The sequence below is a fragment of the Danio rerio genome, chromosome 8 (genome assembly GCF_049306965.1).
Source record: "Danio rerio strain Tuebingen ecotype United States chromosome 8, GRCz12tu, whole genome shotgun sequence".
NCBI lineage: Eukaryota > Metazoa > Chordata > Actinopteri > Cypriniformes > Danionidae > Danio > Danio rerio.
The window spans coordinates 44327845-44347137 of record NC_133183.1 but is presented as its reverse complement, the minus strand read 5'-3'; the positions used below and the strand labels follow the sequence as shown (position 1 = coordinate 44347137).

Below are 19293 nucleotides of genomic sequence, written 5' to 3'. Positions count from 1 at the left end.
AGGCTTTAGTGAACATAAGTACCATGTGCGAGAACGCAAAACATCTGCATTTTAACAGCCTTACTTCATGGATTCTGTCAAGACGGGACCCCTGCCTTATCATTATCCTTACACAGGACAGGCTTTGTGTGTTTACATGCATTTCTGTGGCATTTGCCCTAGTAAAATTAGGCATGTTATATTGTTGGTTGTAATTAAAGTTGTACATATTTTCAAATAGTTTGCTTGACATCAAATTCATCCGTGACCTCTGCTCAGATACTTTATATTCAAAAGATGTCAGATAACTGTACTAAGTGTGAATGTCAGTATAGACAGGATACCTTGCAGTTAAATACTGAAGTAACTTGCTACTGGCTAACATTACACTTTAAACAAATCTCCTAAAAAAAAAAAAAAAAAAAAAAACGAAGTATACGCAAGTCATAAATATCAAAGGGTTACAAATCAAGGACTCATTATGTATCAATGTAAAATTAAAATGAACAGAAGGGGTTGTTCTTATGTATAAATAAATTCCATGCAATTAAGGAATGCATGAAAACACAACCAATTTATTAGTTTGTTTTATATATACAAACTGTGGTGCATTTAATGACATCATGTTGGCAGAACTCACATAATATGGAAAACACTCATATGGAGTCAATTAGTCTTTCGTTCATTTATCACAAGGGAATGGTTAACGAGAAGTAATTTCTTAGGCTTAATGTGGATTTACTCATGCTTTATTTAATTAACGCATACCAATGTGTGTTATATAACGAAGATGATGATGTAATGTTTTAGTGTGCTGTTTATTGGCTGTTGATCAGTTCGTTTTGTAATGGAATTTTAAAGTAGCATTTTGCCTCTGAAGTATACACAGAAAAAAGAATGATAAACTTATGTTTAACGATAAAGAACAATCCTAACTGGTTTACTACAGCAGTTCAGAAAATGTAAAAGACTTAGATGAAAATATAGCTGGTACTTACATATCCAAGGCGTGCTTGGTGCCAATAGAGATCACATCAAACACCAACTTTTGTTTAGAATGTGTACATAATATTATATATGTCTATGTGCACTCTGCCCACTATTTAACATGTTACCACGTTTCAAAAAACAACAATTGTAATTTTTTTACTAACCCCAAAATGTATGTGTAAAATACACTAAGGCATAGTTCAATCTATGATCACCTTCCTCCATAGCAGAAAAAAAAGTCTTTAAATAAATTGCAGCATTTATTGCTCTGGTTTCTTCAATAATCAAAACTATATTTTTTTATTAGGAAAGAAATCTAAAAAGATTTAAAGGTGCAGTGTGTACGTTTGAAACCCAGTGGTTGAACCTGGTATTGCACCCCTGGTTTAAAACGCATGCAACAGCAGATTGATAACACCAACAAACGCTGATTTAAATCGTGTTCTATATAAAAGCAAGGGATTCATGTTAGAAGGAATATTTTCTATTTTAAAAGGAGTTTTTGTCCTAACCAGCACCAGAAGTTTATATTTTAGAAACAACTTCTGTTTCTTGCAGCTGAACAACGGGAAACTAGCAATGATCACCTCAGGTACACCCCATGTGCTTTACTCTGTGTTAAATGCTAATAATGTGAGTTTTAATGCCATTTATGTGACATTTATTGTCATATACTACTGAAAGCAGCAGCAGATAGTTCACCTCAGATCTTGAAAATAAAATAAACTGTTTGAAATTGAACTTTAAGGGCTCTATTTTGACGGTCCATGCGCAGAGCGCAAAACGCAGGGCGCAAACGCTTTCAGGGCGTGTCAGGACGCGTTTTTGCTAATTTAAGGACGGGAAATCTGCCTTGCGCCGCGGCGCATGGTCTAAAAGTGTTGAGTTTATTTTGTTAATGAGTTATAGGTGTGTTTTGAGAATAAACCAATTAGAGTCTCATCTCCCATTCCCTTTAAGAGTCAGCTGCGTCGCGCCAAGAGCACATTATTTACAGGACGCAAAGTAAGTCTAAGTGGAAAGAATGAGCATTTCACAAGCAAACAGTTTACAGTTTTTTAACAGAAAACTGTTAAACAGAGCATCTACTGCGTGAAAATGAGAGATAATGGAACTACTTTCACATTCGCTCTTGGATAGGGAAACCTTTACTCACAGACACCAATTAGTCTATAAATAAATAATTTAGTTTGTTAAGCACAAATATTCATTTCAAAACTATTTCTAAATTCAGTTCTAATTTCCAGCAAACGAATAAATGAATAATAATAACAAAATGTGCTCAAAAACCTGAGTTATATCCTAAAACACATGCTGTGCCCCATATGGTCTAAAACCTGACAGGTGGGCAAATCTAAGCTTGTTTTTAATAAAAACAAATATAAATATGGATATAATAAATAATACTGCTAATAGTAATAACATTATACAAAATCAAATTGTTATGAATGAACTGAAAAAGCCTCCCGAGATGAAGAAGTGATTTTTCATATTTATGTGGGCTAGAAAATAATATGTTTTGTAATATGTTAATCCTTTATATTTATATTCTATATCTATTCTTATTATATCCTATATATATCCTTAGCAATAATTTTTTTTCATATGCAAAGATATTTGCCTATTGCTCTCTTGTGCGTATTAAGCAGTGAACTCTGCGCCAGAGTTTAGACGGGTTAGTTTTGGTCTAATGAAAAATCTATTATAGTTTCTCAAAATAGCAATGCGCCAGCGATCCGCCTCAGAACGCCTTCCTTTTTAGACCAGAATGCCTATGGGCGCACAAATGAGCGCTAATGCATTTGCTATTTAAACAGCGTAGCGCAACGCTATAGATATATACACTAGATATCGCATAGGGACCCTGAGCATGCGTCAATAGCGCCGCCACATTGGTACAGTGATCCAAGGACAAATGTCATTAAACCGCACTAGTCAAGACAGTGTTATTACGTGAAGATGCGGGAATTTATCGCTGTCTACGGGTGTAGTAACGAGCAAACAAAGAAAACAAAACACAAAGGCAAAACATTTCATAGGTAATATTAAGTTTTTTTCTGTTTTTGTATGTTCTGAACTTTTATGCTAATCAGGTAACGTTATTGATGATAACAGTCACTTACTGCATTCACTATAAGGCAAAGCAGCTCCAACTCGCACTAAACACTCAGCTTATGCTAGTTTTGTTGAATAAAATCAGCAAACAATGCAAAAGAAATATGACAACGAGATGCTGCGGTGCCAAAAACTTGAATTATTGTTGGCTAACGTTAGTGAGTATGAGAAGTGAAAGCAGGAGAGCAGGTGTGTTTCAGGACATGATTAGATCAAATTTAACAGGGAGATTGAATATTACAATTCTGTACACACAAACACAAGCTTTTTGTTAGGAATGCCCGTGCGGTCACTGATCCATCAATGTAGAAAAGTTATGTCAAATTATAATTTTCGTAATTAGAAAAAAAAATTACACACTAACATCCAGGAAAACTCCTGATCATAGATATATGTGTATATGTGATTATCTCTGGCTTTGGATGGCCACAGTCCTCCACTGTACCTTGGTCCCGCATTCATTTCAAAGGAGCGCTACCCTGTAACAAGATGGCGGCGCTATTGACGCATTCCGTCCAATAGACAACAATAGGCCAGGCGACATCTAGTGTATATATCTATGGCGCAACGCCTCAAAACGAATCTTGCGCCAAGCTGAAACTACCAAAAGACTATTGCGCCGCGCCTTGCGCCACACTGCGCCGGGTGTATGATAGCGCCCTAAAACTCACTCAGAGCAAGCCAACACATATCAGTGATTTAGCATGTATATTTAATAATGTTAAAGTGGTTTATTATGTACTAATTAGATTGTAAACCAGTACGTGCACATATATTCTGTGTTTCTGAAGGGCTGTATTTCTGAATGGCTTAAACTTCTGTTGTGTTGAGCCTGGTGCAAACAGCCCAATTGCTTATCACTGCAAATCTCGTCACGTAGCATGTTGTTAGGACATGGGGTTACAATGTAACCTGCTTACCTAATGTGTACATTCGTAATATTTATATTATTTGCTAATTAATATAACCACGTACCTATGTGGAATGTGGAATCTGTGTTTGTCGTGGATCCGTGCTTTGAGAGCCTTATGACTGAATGAATCAAATAAGTGGTTTTCCAACAAAGCAATCAGGGGTGCTGAAATATAACTGGCTACACTGACATTGGGTAGGTTAAAAGGACCAAAACAAAGACAGATGTTCTGGCACTTAATGCTGATTTTCAAAGCAGAATATCTGACTTCAGCATGGTTTTTCAGATAAACAAGAATGTTCACTTAGCATGTGTTTTAAATATGTGCAAACGTATTATGGTATTTTATGCTTTAGAAGAGTCAAAAATCTTACACACAGCACATTTAACATATGGAGGATGTGTACTAAATGGTGAATAATTGGGTTAACTTTGCATTTCCAAAAACCAAAACACTTTTTATCATCAAACCCTTTGACATGCTTTCAGATATTAACACAAATATTAATATGCATGCAATGACAAGTTTTCAGTGATAGAGGTTAAATGATATTTAAAGGTCATATTTGCATATTCATGAATAAAAAAAAAGATGTTTAACATTTTTTTTAATGCTCAAGATCAGGAGCTATAGGCAAGATCAGGAGGTAGGCAAATTTACAGCCAAGCTTGTTTGATTCAGTCCTGGTGCCTCTTTCATTGCAGCCGCCATTTTCTTTCTTCTCTTCAGAAGGAGAGGATTGGATGAGTCCTCGATTGCTTTGATCTTTATTTGTTCGTAGTCTACTCTCATTGTTGATAAGGCATAGGTCATCTCTTCCTGTGTATTTACACAAACAATGGATTTACCAAAATTACACAAATTATAGATTTAAAGTCACAGCAAAGTATAGTGTTTGAAACTAATTTTAATTCTAATGGTACATAAATGTTTAAAAGGTTTGGGATGGTAAGTGTTTTGTATGTAAGTCTGTTATATTCATCAATGCTGCTTTTCTAAAGACACAAACACAGTAATATAGTGAAATATTACAACTTAAATATTTTTTTTTCACTTTTTATTTTTTCCATTCTAATTAAGTCATTCAGAAGTAATTATACTAGTAATTTGGAACATAAGAAATTATATAAACATAATTATAATTTTATTCCAAATGACACAATATTATGTTACTAAATGTCTTTACTAACACTTTCAAATTGTTTAATGTATATTTGCTGAATAAAAGTAGTATTACTTTATTATTAAAAGTAGTACATAAATTATAAAATCTTACTTACCCCAAACCTTCGGAAAAAAAATAATGTTTCATTTTAAAATTGATTTTCATGTACATTTCAAATGTCTTAATACATCATACAGAACAGACCTTGACCTCATCCCAGACATGACTCTCTTCTGTGAGAACTTGACTTGTGTGTAATTGTGTCAGGGGAACCTTCACTGACTTCTGCATGCATCACCAGAAAGAAAGACACATATTAGTATGTGAGTGAAGTCTTAGATTACTAAAGGTGAACGTAATTACATGTTTAGTAATATTTATAAAAACAAAATGTACATGATGAGTACATCAGAATCAGTTTTATTGCCAAGAGTGCTTCACACACAAGGAATTTGTTTTAGCTACAGAAGCTTCCAGTGTGCATAAAGTGACAAGTGACAACACAAAATAAATATGAGAAAAAAAAGATGACAAACATTAAACAGAGATGCAGTTAGTCAAGAAATCTGGATGTTGAATTGTGTGTACAGATTTGTTATAAATATACAGGTTATACGGCGCTGTGTACAAATGCGAATGTAGAAAGTATTGCATTGTATATTGATATAGGTGCTGTACAAGTGCGTATGAGAGAGTATTGCACATATTCATTGCACAGTTGGGGAAAATTTAACCGTTCATGAGATAGATGGCCTGAGGAAAGAAACTTTTCCTGTGTCTGGCTGTTTCTGTGCTTGGTGCTCTGAAGCACCGACCAGACAGTAACAGTTCGAACAGGTAGTGTGCTGGATGTGAGGCGTCCAGAGTGATTTTGCGAGCACTTTTACTCACTCTGGAAGAGTACAGTGTATGAAGGGTAGTGCAAGTGATATGTTCACCAGTCCAGACTATACGCTGTAGTCTACGGAAGTCAGTTTTGGCAGCTGAGCTAAACCAAATGGTGAATGAAGTGCAGAGGATGGATTGGATGACAGCTGAGTAGAACTGTACGAGCAGCTCCTGTGGCAGGTTGAACTTCCTCTGCTGACAAAGGAAGTACAGTTTCTGCTGGGCTTTCTTCACAATAGTCTATGTGAATGTCCCACTTCAGATTTTGAGAGATGGTGGTACCCAGGAACCTAAATGATTATACTGCAGCCACAGTGCTGTTCATGATGGTGAGTGGGGGGAGTGCAGGGGCGTTTCTCCTAAAGTCCACTATCATTTCCACTGTTTTGAGCGTGTTCAGTTCCAGGTTGTTGTATCTGCACCATAATGTCAGCTGCTCCACCTCCTCTCTGTATGCAGACTCTTCACCATTCCAGATGAGGCCGATAACATTAGAGTCGTCTGTAAACTTAATGAGTTTAATGGAGGGGTCTTTTGAAGTGCAATCATTGGTGTGCAAGGAGAAGAGCAGAGGGGAGAGAACACATCCCTGGGGGCACCTGTGCTGATGGTGCGGCTGTCGGATGTGATTTTGCCCATTCTGACCAGCTGTTGTATATCTGTCAGAAAGCTGGTGATCCATTGACAGACAGAGCTAGGAACAGATAGCTGGGTCAGTTTTAAATTTGATAGAGTTAAAGGTAGAACTGAAGTCCACAAACAGAATCCTTGCGTAGTTCCCTGTTTTGTCCAGATGTTGTTGGGTATAATGAGGTCCCATGTTGACTGCATCATCCACAGACCGGTTTGCTCTATAGGCAAACTGTAGAGGGTCCAGCAGGGGTCCAGTGATGTCCTTCAGATATGCCAGCACCAGTCTTTCGAATGACTTCATGGCTATGGATGTTAAGGCAACAGGTTTGTAGTCATTGAGTCCTGTGATCTTTGGGTTCTTCGGGGTTGGAATGATAGTGGAGCGCTTAAAGCAGTATGGAACTTTGCGCTGTTCCAGTGATCTGTTGAAGATCTGTGAGAAAATGGGAGCCAGCTGGTCCGCGCAGGTTCTCAGACAGGCGGTGAAACACTGTCTGGGCCTGGTGCTTTGCTTTTCTTCTCTTTACTGAAGATCTGACGCACATTATCCTCACTGATCTGAAGTTCAGGGGGGGAGAGGAAGATGGCTGGAGGTGTTGATGGCTGTATAGAGAGATGGTCTGAGCTGTGTTGATATGGTGTTGATGGCTGTGTAGGAAGATGGTCCGGGAGGGTGTGAGGTGTCTGGTCAAAGGAGTCAAATCTAGAGTAGAACATATTCAGCTTGTTTGCAAGATGTTTATTGCTGTCGATACTGGGGGAATGTGTGTTGTAATTAGTAAAACCTTTTAAGCCTCTCCACACTGATGCTGGGTCGTTAGCTTAAAACTGGTGTTGCAGCTTTTTGGCATAGTTTTTTTAGCTACACCAATCTCCTTTGTCAATGTGTTCCTGGCCAGAATGTACACGATATTGTCACCACTCTTGTAGGCATCCTCTTTGGCCTGACGAAGCTGTCTGAGTTTTGGTGTGAACCATGGTTTATCATTGTTAAATGATAAGTAGGTCCTGGTAGGGATGCATAACTCCTCACAGAAACTGATGTATGATGTTACAGTCTCTGTGAGCCCGTCCAGGTCTGTGGCTGCAGCTTCAGAAACACTCCAGTCAGTGCATTCAAAACAAGCTTGTAGGACCTGCTCTGTCGTTGGTCCATCTCTTAACAGTCCTTAATACTGGCTTAGTAGTTTTAATTTATTGTCTGTAAGTTGGTATATAATGAACCAGGCAGTGGTCAGAGAGTCCTAGAGCTGCTCTGGCGACGGAGCGATATGCATCCTTTATTGTGGTGTAGCAATGGTCCAAAATGTTATTGTCTCTGGTGGCGCATGTAATGTGCTGTTTGAATTTAGGCAGCTCATGTGTGAATTTTGCCTGATTAAAGTCACCAAGTATGATAAAAACAGAGTCCGGGTGTTGTTGTTCTGTCTCTGTGATCAGATCAGATTGACTCTGTATTGCGGTCTGCTCTATACAGCTGAAAGTCCGGTGAGTGTAATGCGCTGTCCGGAATGGCTTCGTTTAGCCAGGTTTCCGTGAAACACAGCGCAGCAAAGTTGTTAAAGTTTTTGTTTTTGCATGTGAGCAGAAGTAGTTCATCCATTTTGTTAGAAAGACAGCGGAGATTCGCCAGATGGATGCTGGGCAGCACCGTTCTAAAGCTGCGCTGTCTCAGCCTGACGAGCGTGCCAGCTCGCTTCCCACACTTGTGCGTCTTGTAGCGTTTTCACATTGCAGCTGCTCCGCCGACTACAATGTTCCACAAAATGCCAGAGAAATCAAAAAACGGTTCTTGATAAGTTGTTGTGCACTGCCGAATGTTTAGCAGCTCATCCCTGTTGTAACTGATTGTGTTTGATAAACATAAAACAGGACAGACTAACAAAAACAGTGCAAACACTGGAGAGCTCCACAACGAGGCGGCCATCTACGGCGACATCTTGATGAGGTCATGATGATGTTTGTCCCCTAATTTTACCAAACAAATGTATACCGATTTTTAAAAAGTAGTTTTTAAAAGTCTGCATGCAAAGTTCATCAATCTCCAAATTTATTTAAAGAAACATTCATAGTTTTACTTTACCATATTTCAGTCCATTCAGCCAATCTCTTGTGGAAGCACTTTTAACTTAGTTTAGAATAAATAACTGAATCAAATTTTAAGATCATTATCGTCTCACTCAAAAATTAATTATAATAAAGACTTCTGATAGTTTTTCTGTTTAAAGCTTGACTTGGGTACTATGACCAATGGAAACTGAAAGGTTTGTATTTTCTACAACCCCAAATCAGAAAAAGTTTGGACAGTGTGGAAAACGCAAAAAAAAAAAAAAAGAAACGTAGTGATTTCAAAATTTACTTTGACTTGTAATTCATTACAAATAATATTGACACAAAATATTTCATGTTTTGTCTTCCTAAACAGTTGGGACAGGAGCATTTTAGGGCTAATAATAAGTAAATTGCTTAAACAATTATATGATTTGAAAAAGTTGATGTCAACAGGTGAGTGTAATTATGATTTGGTACAAAAGCAGCAGTCCTTTTGGAGCAAAGATGGGCGGATGATCATTTGATCAATGGTAAATTATTGAAATATTTAGCATAATTAAAATATACAAGGAATCTGAAGAAATTTCAGTGCATAAAGGACAAGGGAGTAAGCCTAAGCTGAACAACTGTGATCTCCGATCCCTTAGGTGGCACTGCATCAAGTATCATCATTCATCTATAAGCGATATCACCACATAGGCTCAGGACTACTTTGGCAAACCTTTGTCACATACCACAGTATGTAGCTACATCCACAAATGCCAGTTAAAACTGTACTGTGCCAAAATGAAGCCCTATGTTAACAGTGTTCAGAAGCGCCGTCAACTTCTCTGGGCTCAGAGCCATCTGGGATGAACCATCATACAGTGGAAACGTGTATTGTGGTCAGATAAATCAGTATTTCAGATATTTTTGGGGAGAATGGAAGTTATGTGCTCTTGACCAAAGAAAAAAAGGATCATCCAGACTGTTACCAGTAAAAAGTCTAAAAGGTCTGTCATAGTAAAGGGTTTTGTCAGGTAACTTGCACTTCTGTGATGGCATCATTAATACTGCAAAGTGCATAGAGATTTTGGAGTACAATAGACTGCCTTTCTTCCAGGGACACCCAAGCAACAAGATGATGCAAAACCCCACTCTGCACATATTAAAAAGTCCTGGCTGTGGAGGAAGAGGATGCAGATAGTTGACTGGCCAGTCTGCAGTCCTGACCTGTCTCCAACAGAGACGGTGTGGTGCATTTTGTAGCGCAAAATGCAACAACAAAGACCTATCTTAAGACTTGTTTGCAGGAGGAATGGGACAAAATTAAGTCCCTAAACGTCTTTTAAGTATTGTGAAAAGGAATGGCAACATTACAAGGTGGTAAATGCTTTACTGTTCCATTTTTTTTCATGTGTTGCAAGAACCAACATTGCAATACGTTTATTAAAAAAAAAAATAACGCATAATGATTGTTGTATTGTCTGCTATGAAATGAAAGTCAACGTAATTTAAAAATCACTACTTTTTTCATTTCAATTTTCCATACTGTCCCTTCTTTTTCTAATTTGGAGTTGTGGGTCAAAATGGCGAATGGCAAGAGTAGTGTGGATACAGACCAGGGGCCTCATGTACGAAGACTTGCGTGGAAATCTTACTAAAACATTGCGTACGCACAAAGCTGTAAATGTGCGTACGCAGAAAAAATTTCAGATGTATGAAACACTGCGTACGCCGAATCTCACGCATATTCTTTTGTACATCTGAATGAACGTGAAACTGAGCGCAACATGCACGAGCACAAAACCCCTCCCTGCCTCCTCCCCCGTATGAATATGCTAATGACTATGCTAATGGCAAAACCCAACGAAAAAGCAATGGCAAAAGCAAGCAAAAAGAGAAACTTTGAACAGAATGTGAATTGGAGGTGCTTTCAGAGGTAGACCGGAGAAAAGCGGTGTTATTTGCAAGTTTGTTCTCCGGAATTAACAATAAAAGAAATAAATAGAGCGGGAGAGTTTAGCTGATGCGGTTAACACAGTTGGGTCTGAACATATCGCACTGAGTGCATTGAAAAAGAAATAATGTGGTTTATATCTGTAAAATGTTGCAGGATGGTTAACAGTCTCAGTGGCGCTACTCGTAAGACCCATGTGAACAGGAATTGATACGTTCGAGCATGAACTCGGCTCGAATCCAGCGTCTGAAGAACTCTTTCTTGTTTTTTCCCCTGCTACATATCAGATTTTGTCAACTATTTATCACGAGAAAGACAAGTAGGAATCATTAATAAGTTCATATCAATAAGCATCATATTTTATTTGCACATTTATTGAATGGAAATGTTTCTGATTCACGCATGCAAATTCATCTTCAGATAGGTATGTAAGATTTCCATACCATACAGTTGACCAGCTAAACATTAAAGCCCAATTTGCAGCGGTCGCCTGTTTTCCCAATGTAATCTGAGCGATCTACTGCACGCACATTGCTATAAAGACACTATCTGAAGATGAATTTGCAAGCGTGAATCAGAAACATTTCCATTCAATAAATGTGCAAATAAAATATGATGCACAAACTTATTAATGATTCCTACTAGTCTTTCTCGTGATAAATAGTAGGCAAAATCTGATATGTAGCGGGGGGAAAAAAGAAGAAAGAGTTCATCAGACGCTGGATTCGAGCCGAGTTCATGCTCGAACGTGTCAAAACATGTTCACATGTGTCTTACGAGCGCGCCACTGAGACTGTTCAGAGTGCTGTAACATTTTACAGATATAATAATATTTAATGGAAATGTTACTGATTCACGCATGCAAATTCATCTTCAGATAGTGTCTTTATAGCAATGTGCGTGCGGTAGATCGCTCAGATTACATTGGGAAAACAGGAGACTGCTGCAAATTGTGCTTTAATGTTTAGCTGGTCAAATGTATGGTATGGAAACCTTATATACCTGCTGAACCCGTCTCATACAGCTGCCATTGCAAGGCTCAGACACTTTGTAGAGAGAAATTTAACATAACTGCCTCTAGGAGTTGCCAATGGAAATAAAACAGACACGCACAAAAAATGTGCGTACGCCTGCCAGAAAGCTGCCGTGAAGTTGCGCACATTCCCACGTTCAGTTCATTGTTAGTAAATCCAAACGTGAGCGATTCTGAGCGTGAAACCTGGCGTACGCAAAGTTTTTGTGCGTACGCAGCGTTGATACATGAGGCCCCAGGTGCAGTGCAAACTGAGCAACATGCAATGATTTTTAATGGGCTCACCTAATCACACCACTAACCCTACCCCTCACAGTCACGTCACTAGCTTCATTGAGTGCATTGTGCCTGACATTGCATCGCTGAGAGATGCAATCTCAGCTTGCATCAAAAAGGCTGCATCCAGATACTAGTGTAATGATCAAGGCACTTGAACTGCTGTATCATGGCTGTGGCAAGGGCAATGATATTATGTATTCCCTGGGTAACTAGGTAATGCCTGCTGCATTGTGCCAGCTGCAGTCATGGTACGGCAGCAAGTTTCTAAGATATTATGCTAGAATGAGAGTAAAGTTTCTAGACATATTGGAGTAGAAAATATGACTTTCCATTTTCCATAGGCCTTAGTACAAGATGTAACTGATGAATAGTCCAGCTTTGAATAGGAAAATTAGTGAAACTCTTCCAGCAAGATGCTAACTGTCTAGTTCAATGATTTTTGCTAAGCTAAAAGTGCTCAACTCTTCATTTAAAATGTGCTTGAGAACCCTAAAAATGTCAATACTCACACTGATCCAAGGTTGTTTCATGAATTCTGTGATGGTCATTCTCTCTGTAGGATCTGTTTTCAGGAGCTGTCGAATGAGCTGTTTTGCTAAAAAAAAAAAAAAAAAAATAAGAGAGAAAAAACACACAGTGAGTAATATTGTTTGCAATATTGAACAAACATGTTCATATAATACAATTACCTTCCTCTGACACATGCGACCACTCGGGATTTGGAAATTCATATTGGCCATTCCGTATTCGTTTTCTCATTCCCGGTGACAGTGGTAAGCCATTGTTTGAATAGAATGGTGGATATCCACACAATCTAAGAGGATATATGTTGGTTATAAATTAAATTAAAAATATCACAGTATAAGGAACTAATATAATTTACACTCACAAGATGTACATGATGACCCCTAATGACCACATGTCACATGACTTATCATATTTCTCTGGACCAAGCACCTCCGGGGCTGAAAAAGAAAGCAGTTGTCAGCATCATTGTGTTATGATTCCAATCGAGACTCAAAAAGGTTGCTTACCAACAAAATAAGGTGTATAACATGGGGTGGTCAAGCATTTGTTGGATGTGGTCTCTTTGGCAAATCCAAAATCTGTAAGCTTGAGTTGGGCATCCGGCTGCTTTGATGAATACAGTAAATTTTCTGGCTGCCATATAAAAGATGTATTAATTAATTAGTTGAATATTGTAATATGTAAAAATATGTTGTAACAGTTTGACTGTTGTTTCAATATATTTTAGCAGGAAAGATATCTTCTTCTATAGATGTAAGACACAACTTTTTGAAGACTTGGACACAAGTAATACATGGTAAAATATTCGGATGTTTTTTTTTTTTTTTATGGTTTTAATCATACTATTAGACTTTTATTAGAACTTAATGCTGAGTTTTGAACTTGTCCTGAGAATGTCTCCTCAGTTTCATAGCTTTAATGCAATAATCAAACTGTCATGTATGAAGTAATGTGTTTTTAAATGGAAATAAATATATTTTAAAATGGAAATCACTGCATAACCCAACAATTACATAATATAATTGTGTTAATGGGAAAACAAGCAATTTTATGGCTTAAATGGTAAATAAAAATGTACACACTCTTTAGTGACCCTCAAGTAGATCCAAACCTTTATGAGTTTCTTCATTCTGCTGAACACAGAAAATCTATGTTTATATTCAACAGAAGAAAGAAAGTCAAACTTGTTTAGAACTAGTAAAGAGTGGGTAAATGATTACAGATTTTTCAGTTTTAGATGAACCATATCCCTTTAATTATACATCAGCCAAGGTTTAGACACCACCTAAACAATGGCTTGTTTTTCTCTGGTTGAAATTTTTCTTTATCTTTTAAAAAAGTACCTTGACAAAGTTTACATTACCAGTTTACAACCAGTAAAAAAAATGTTGTGAAATGTATTTAGTTAGAGCGTGTAATTTTTTATACATTTTTATCTATTTTAATGATCTAGACGCGAAGTCTAAAGCATGACGAAAAAGCAGTACAAGCATGTCTGAATCTACTTTTAACACATAAAAAATAAAAAATACAGTTTGCCCTGCGGTGCCTGGTCTAACAAGGTTGTGCTTATTCTCTTAATGAGTTATTAGTGTGTTTTGAGCATAACGTGCATTAAACCAGAGTCTCATCTCCTATTCCCTTTAAAAGTCAGTTGCGTCGCGCCATGGTGCATTTGCTATTTTATCAGTTAAACAGACCATCTGCTGTGACGATAAAGAACGAGCCTCCTTCATTCGGCCTCTTTATCTTCTTTTAACTTTACCTTTACTCTTTACTTTGATAAGGAAACGGTGTTGTACGCACTCCACTAAAGACATTCATTAGCCTACATATTTAATTTTTTTTGTTAAGAGCAAAGATTTGTTTCAAAGCTATTTCTAAATTTTAAATTACAATTTAAAGAATGCGGCATAAAACTTAAAAATTAGGGTTGCGTTTTTTTTTTTTTTTTCTGAAAATAGCAACAAATCGTACCAAACAGATCTTGCGCTATATTGTACCAGGTGTTTGATAGAGACCTCAGTGTCACATGATCCTTTAGAAATCATTTTCATTTACTGATGATTTGTTGCAACATTTGTTAGTTTAGCATTAATATTTTTGTGGAATGTTATCAATTGTTTTAGGGGTAATTGTATGACATTTAAAAGAACAGAATTAAAGTAAAATAAACATATTCTGTAATAACCCTAAAATAAATGTCAGATATTTGGCTATAGAGTTGCTTACCTTGAGGTCTCTGTGTGCAATATTGATACCATGTAGAAACTCAACAGCTTCTCCTATACTTCTCATTATTTCGGAGGCTTCTACCCATTGTTAGGAAAGTATAAAAAGAGGGGAAGAAGACAATTAATTTCTGTGATGTGATCAGTTTTCTCAACTATGTTTTTGACAGTGTGTGTGTATGGGTTTGATGTGTACCTCTTTCAGTGAAGGCTTGATCACGACGTTCTTGAATGTGGCGAAAGAGTTCTCCCCCTTCCATACTGTTTAAGTAACAGATTGCATTAAGGTTAAAAATAATAATGGATTTTTTACTTATATGAGGAAAAGAAATCTAAAAGCTATTTGAAAAAAAAATAAAAAGCCAAAAAAGTAATCTAATCTGTTGAAGATAATTCAGTATATTGCACGCTCAGAAATAAAGGTACAAAAGGTTTTACTGGTGTGGTACCTTTTTAAAGGTACACTTTTATACCTTTTTTGTCCACTTTTGTACTATAAAGGTACATATGTACACCTAAAAAAGTACAATTGTGTACTTCAGCAATTCCCAACAGGGGGGTCCTGGCCCACAGGGGGGCCTCAGCGAGCTCTTTGGGGGGTCACGTCATATTTTTAACATTTTTAGCAGTGGACAATTAGGAGAATCATTACGATCATTGTTGCCTTAGTTCATTTTGACCAAAAATTGGACAAATTTGTAATTCGTCCTCCACAGAAAAGATAGAGTCTCACTAATTTGCCTTCAGCTGCTAAAAGTAATGAGCCAAGCATACTGGACCCAGATGAGGAAGCCCAAATCAAGTCAGATAATGTATTGAGCGCAAGGCAAAAAAGTTGACACACACCCAAAATGAGATAAGGGATGTCACAGCTACTGACCAAAAACATTAAAGAAAAATTGGCAACCAATTAGCAACTAGTATATATGGCCAATTTAAAGGCCAAAGGCTTACGTTTTTCAGTTAAAAATGACCTTTGTTTACATTAGGGTATTATTTTTGCTTAAGCATATCTAGATATAGTAATAAACATACTGTTTGTTTGAAAAAAAAAAAATTGTCATCCTTACTGCAAACTTATTTGAGCGATATTATCAATAAATGTGGAGGGGGGTCTTACAATATTTTCCAAGGAAAAAGGGGGTCTCAGGCAAAAAAAGAATGGGAACCACTGGTGTACTTCATAGTACCTTAAAAGTACAAAAGTATACCCAACAGGGACAAAAATGTTCCTTTAAGGTATATGTGCATCTGTAGGGTTTAAAAGTGTATTTTGAAAAGGTACAGCCCCAGTGACAGCCTTTGTACCTTTATTTCTGAGAATGTGGTATTAAAACCATTTAACAAGACCTACCACTCCATGACGAGAAGTAAACACTTTTTGCCTTGGTAGTAGTTCTCAAATACATCCTCAATTTCTACAATGCGTGGGCAGCTTGATGCCCTGCAGTGAAGCTCCACTTCCCGTCGACCCTTAGGGTTGTCACGCAACATCTGCAAATGAGTGTTTTAAGAGCATGAAGAACAGCAGACAAACTGAACTGCTACAAATCTTACTCCAATTTTACCCCCCACCACCACCTCACCCCCGGGCTTTCCGAACTTAAGCGATGGCCCTGCGCAGAACCAATGATGAATGTTTTGGCAGAAGGAATTTACAAAGTCTATAGTTTAAGTACTTAATGGATGCCATAAGTTCTTGGCAGAAATGTTAACAGCCCCTCCTGTAACTCTAATAGAAAAGGTTTTGAGGCACTTATACAACACAATACAATATTTGAGGCACTGTTAGTTTTTACAGCATAGAAACATCAGTTTGTTCCCAGAAATACCAGAATGATCCTATTTACCAAAGAGATTTATTGATGTGGACTCAAACTATGTAGCAGAATGGGGGTGGGGGGAGAAATTGATAACTGAACCAAGACTTTACTGTAAACAAAAATCTTTGACCAACAGCCATTCCTATCTTTGCTGTGGAAAATGTAAAAAAATAATGTTAGGTTGTGAAGCTGCCTAATAAAAATAAACTAAATAGGTGGCTTACCTTTAAAGCAAAGTGCCTGCCACTTTTCTTCTGGAATATCTCCCAAACCTTTCCATTAATGCCTATTCCGAGTACTTGTCCTGCAAGCTTATACTCCTCTGTTATTACTTTCTTTTTGATCTTCAATGTAGGTTTGAGCACCGACTCTGAAAGCAAAACATTAATCGGAGACTGAGTCCCTTGCTGCTCACTGGAAAAATCTGATTCCTTTTTATCTTCTGTATTATCCAACATAGTGGTAGACTGTGTTCATCCCGGACTGTGCAGCACAACTTCTTTAGACCAGCTTAAAGGATTTTTAAAGGATCCAATTAAGAGCTGGTTAGCACTTCTCTTACACAGATGTCTCTGTATTATTTTTTGCACTTGATGATTTAAAGCAGCCAGAATTTTGGTAGAATTAGGCTACTTTAGAGGACATAACTGTTAAATATCTTTTCATTTATTTACCTTCTTAGTTTTGAAGACAGTGGTCAGTTACAGTACACTTTAACTGTAAAACAGATTACCACACATTCTGACAAACAAGGGTTGCCAGGTTATCATAACAAATTCAGCTCAATGGCCAGCCAAAACGTCACCAAAGCGGTGGTCCTACCATTACCTTTCCCTCTCTGCTTTACTGTCTGTAATATCAGCTGTCCTATCCTAATAAAAATGAATATCCCTAAAAAAAAAATAAAAAATAAAAAATAACAACAACATCAGAACTTACAAATATGCTTGGGAAGAGCAGGGCACAAAGTAACATGTTGGTCAAATAATGAACAAAGTAATGGGGTTAGACCAGTGTTAGACAAACCATATTTTGGTTACCAACAACACACAAGCCTCTCCTACAAATGAGCACTGGAATTATGATCACCGAACCTATGGTTTCTGTGCAGTATTGCCAAAAGTGCCAGGAGTAAAATTGTTACTATTGATCCCACCTGTGGGGCAAGTTGTAAAAAATGCATTAAAAGGCAGATTTAACACAATTAATTTAAATTCAGTTTCATTTAAATAGTAGCTATATTTCCTCAGTACTTGGCTCATTTCTTTTTTATTCTACAAAGCACAGCATGTTTATGTATTTTTTTTTTTATTGGATAATTGCATTTAAATCTATTTGCATTTATCCATTATCATTGTTAATAGATGGATTTATTAGCATTTTTAACAATATTTGTTTTCTATTAAAACAATATTTTATATTTTAAAAAAAAAAATTTCAAAAAATTATTTTGTGGATTTATTGGTTCAACAGTGTGGGGCCGAATTGTTACAGCCTGTTACAACTAACCCCGCTGTGAGGTGTTTTGCTCAAAATTGGCTAGCAGTCACTGTGTGTTTCTTGCATCTTTCAAAATGGTTTCATCTTTTAGCCTAGAAGACGGTAATCACAACAATATAAGATTTCACGTCCACAGATTTCTTCTAAATAAAAAAATATAGAGTATAATAAAAAAAAAATTTATACTGAAAAAAAAAAATGGTTTCTTCTGTGTTTCTCATCCAAATTTCGCCTAAATTGTTTAATAATTGGCAGGAAGACGCCTGATGACACTGTGGTGAAAACCTCGCAAGCATATCATGGTTAATCCTGAGTAAATACCTTAAAACTCTTAATAATTTAGGGTCGACTTAACCCCCAGAACCATGTGGCCATCCATATCTGGAGCTAGATACACTACTTCATTGACGCACACATTTACGCACACGTCTATTTTTGCTGTAACCAATAAGAACTGTTTACCTGGATCCCACCTTTTCTGGACTTGTGTAAAGAGTACAATTGCTGCATTGTTGTACTGTAAGTCAGATCGGCCTGCAAACTCATTCTGATTGTGAAGCCCTTCTGCCATAGAACTGCAAACTATCTTCAGTAAATTTTTCATTTTTTAATTGCTTCATCATTGGACACCAGACTTTTTATTAAACTGTTTATCTTATTCCCCAACAGTTTAATTGGTTATTAGGAGTGTTACATTTAAACCTGCGTTACTCCCCTACATTAGTAAAATATTTACACTTGAGGGCAAAATTAGTAACCCTCCTGTGCAAAATTTCTACTTTCAAATCCCGCTCAAGTAATATTTAACAAATTAGGGACATTTTCACAGTATTTCCTATAATATTTAGTTTTTCTTCTGGATAAAGTCTTACTGGCTGTAATGTATCATTTATTTATTTTATTTTATTTTTTTGTAAAATAGGTCAATACTATTGGCCCCTTAAGCAATATAATTATTAATATATATATATTTTTTTTTTGGATTGGCTACAGAACAAACCATTATCAAAAATGACTTGCCTAGTTACCCTTACTTGCATGCCTAGTTAACCCAATTAACATAATTAACCCAGTCAAGTGTTTAAATTGCACTTTAAACTGACTATTAGTATCTTGAAAAACATCCAGCAAAATATGATGTACTGTCATCATGGCAAATATTAAATAAATCAGTTATTAGAAATTAGTTTTTTTAATAAAAGCTATTCTACATCACTGTATGAA

At 36.8% G+C, this 19293-nt stretch overlaps 1 protein-coding gene across 4 annotated transcripts; it reads right to left on the bottom strand.

Annotated features, from left to right (window-relative positions):
• Positions 1-534: 534 nt before the first annotated feature.
• On the bottom strand, positions 535-17455 carry mapkapk2b (MAPK activated protein kinase 2b). Of its 4 annotated transcripts, XM_073909534.1 has the most exons (11): positions 16794-17455; positions 16101-16240; positions 14943-15007; positions 14748-14827; positions 13022-13148; positions 12877-12952; positions 12677-12801; positions 12497-12582; positions 5368-5448; positions 3752-4817; positions 535-1719 (listed from the first exon to the last, which is right to left on the bottom strand). In XM_073909534.1, exons 1-10 carry the CDS (start codon positions 17025-17027, stop codon positions 4638-4640), a joined length of 1194 nt encoding a protein of 397 aa, XP_073765635.1. In that variant the 5' UTR covers positions 17028-17455; the 3' UTR covers positions 535-1719; positions 3752-4637.
• Between the last annotated feature and the right edge of the window lie 1838 nt (positions 17456-19293).

Excerpts from the sequence above, each read along its gene's own strand:
- mapkapk2b (XM_073909534.1), bottom strand. The coding sequence starts at position 17,027 with ATGTTGGATAATACAGAAGATAAAAAGGAATCAGATTTTTCCAGTGAG. Across the intron at positions 12,583-12,676 it reads GTCGCATGTGTCAGAGGAAG|CAAAACAGCTCATTCGACAG; the intron begins GTAATTGTATTA and ends TTTTTTTTTTAG. Across the intron at positions 4,818-5,367 it reads ATGTCTGGGATGAGGTCAAG|GAAGAGATGACCTATGCCTT; the intron begins GTCTGTTCTGTA and ends GTAAATACACAG.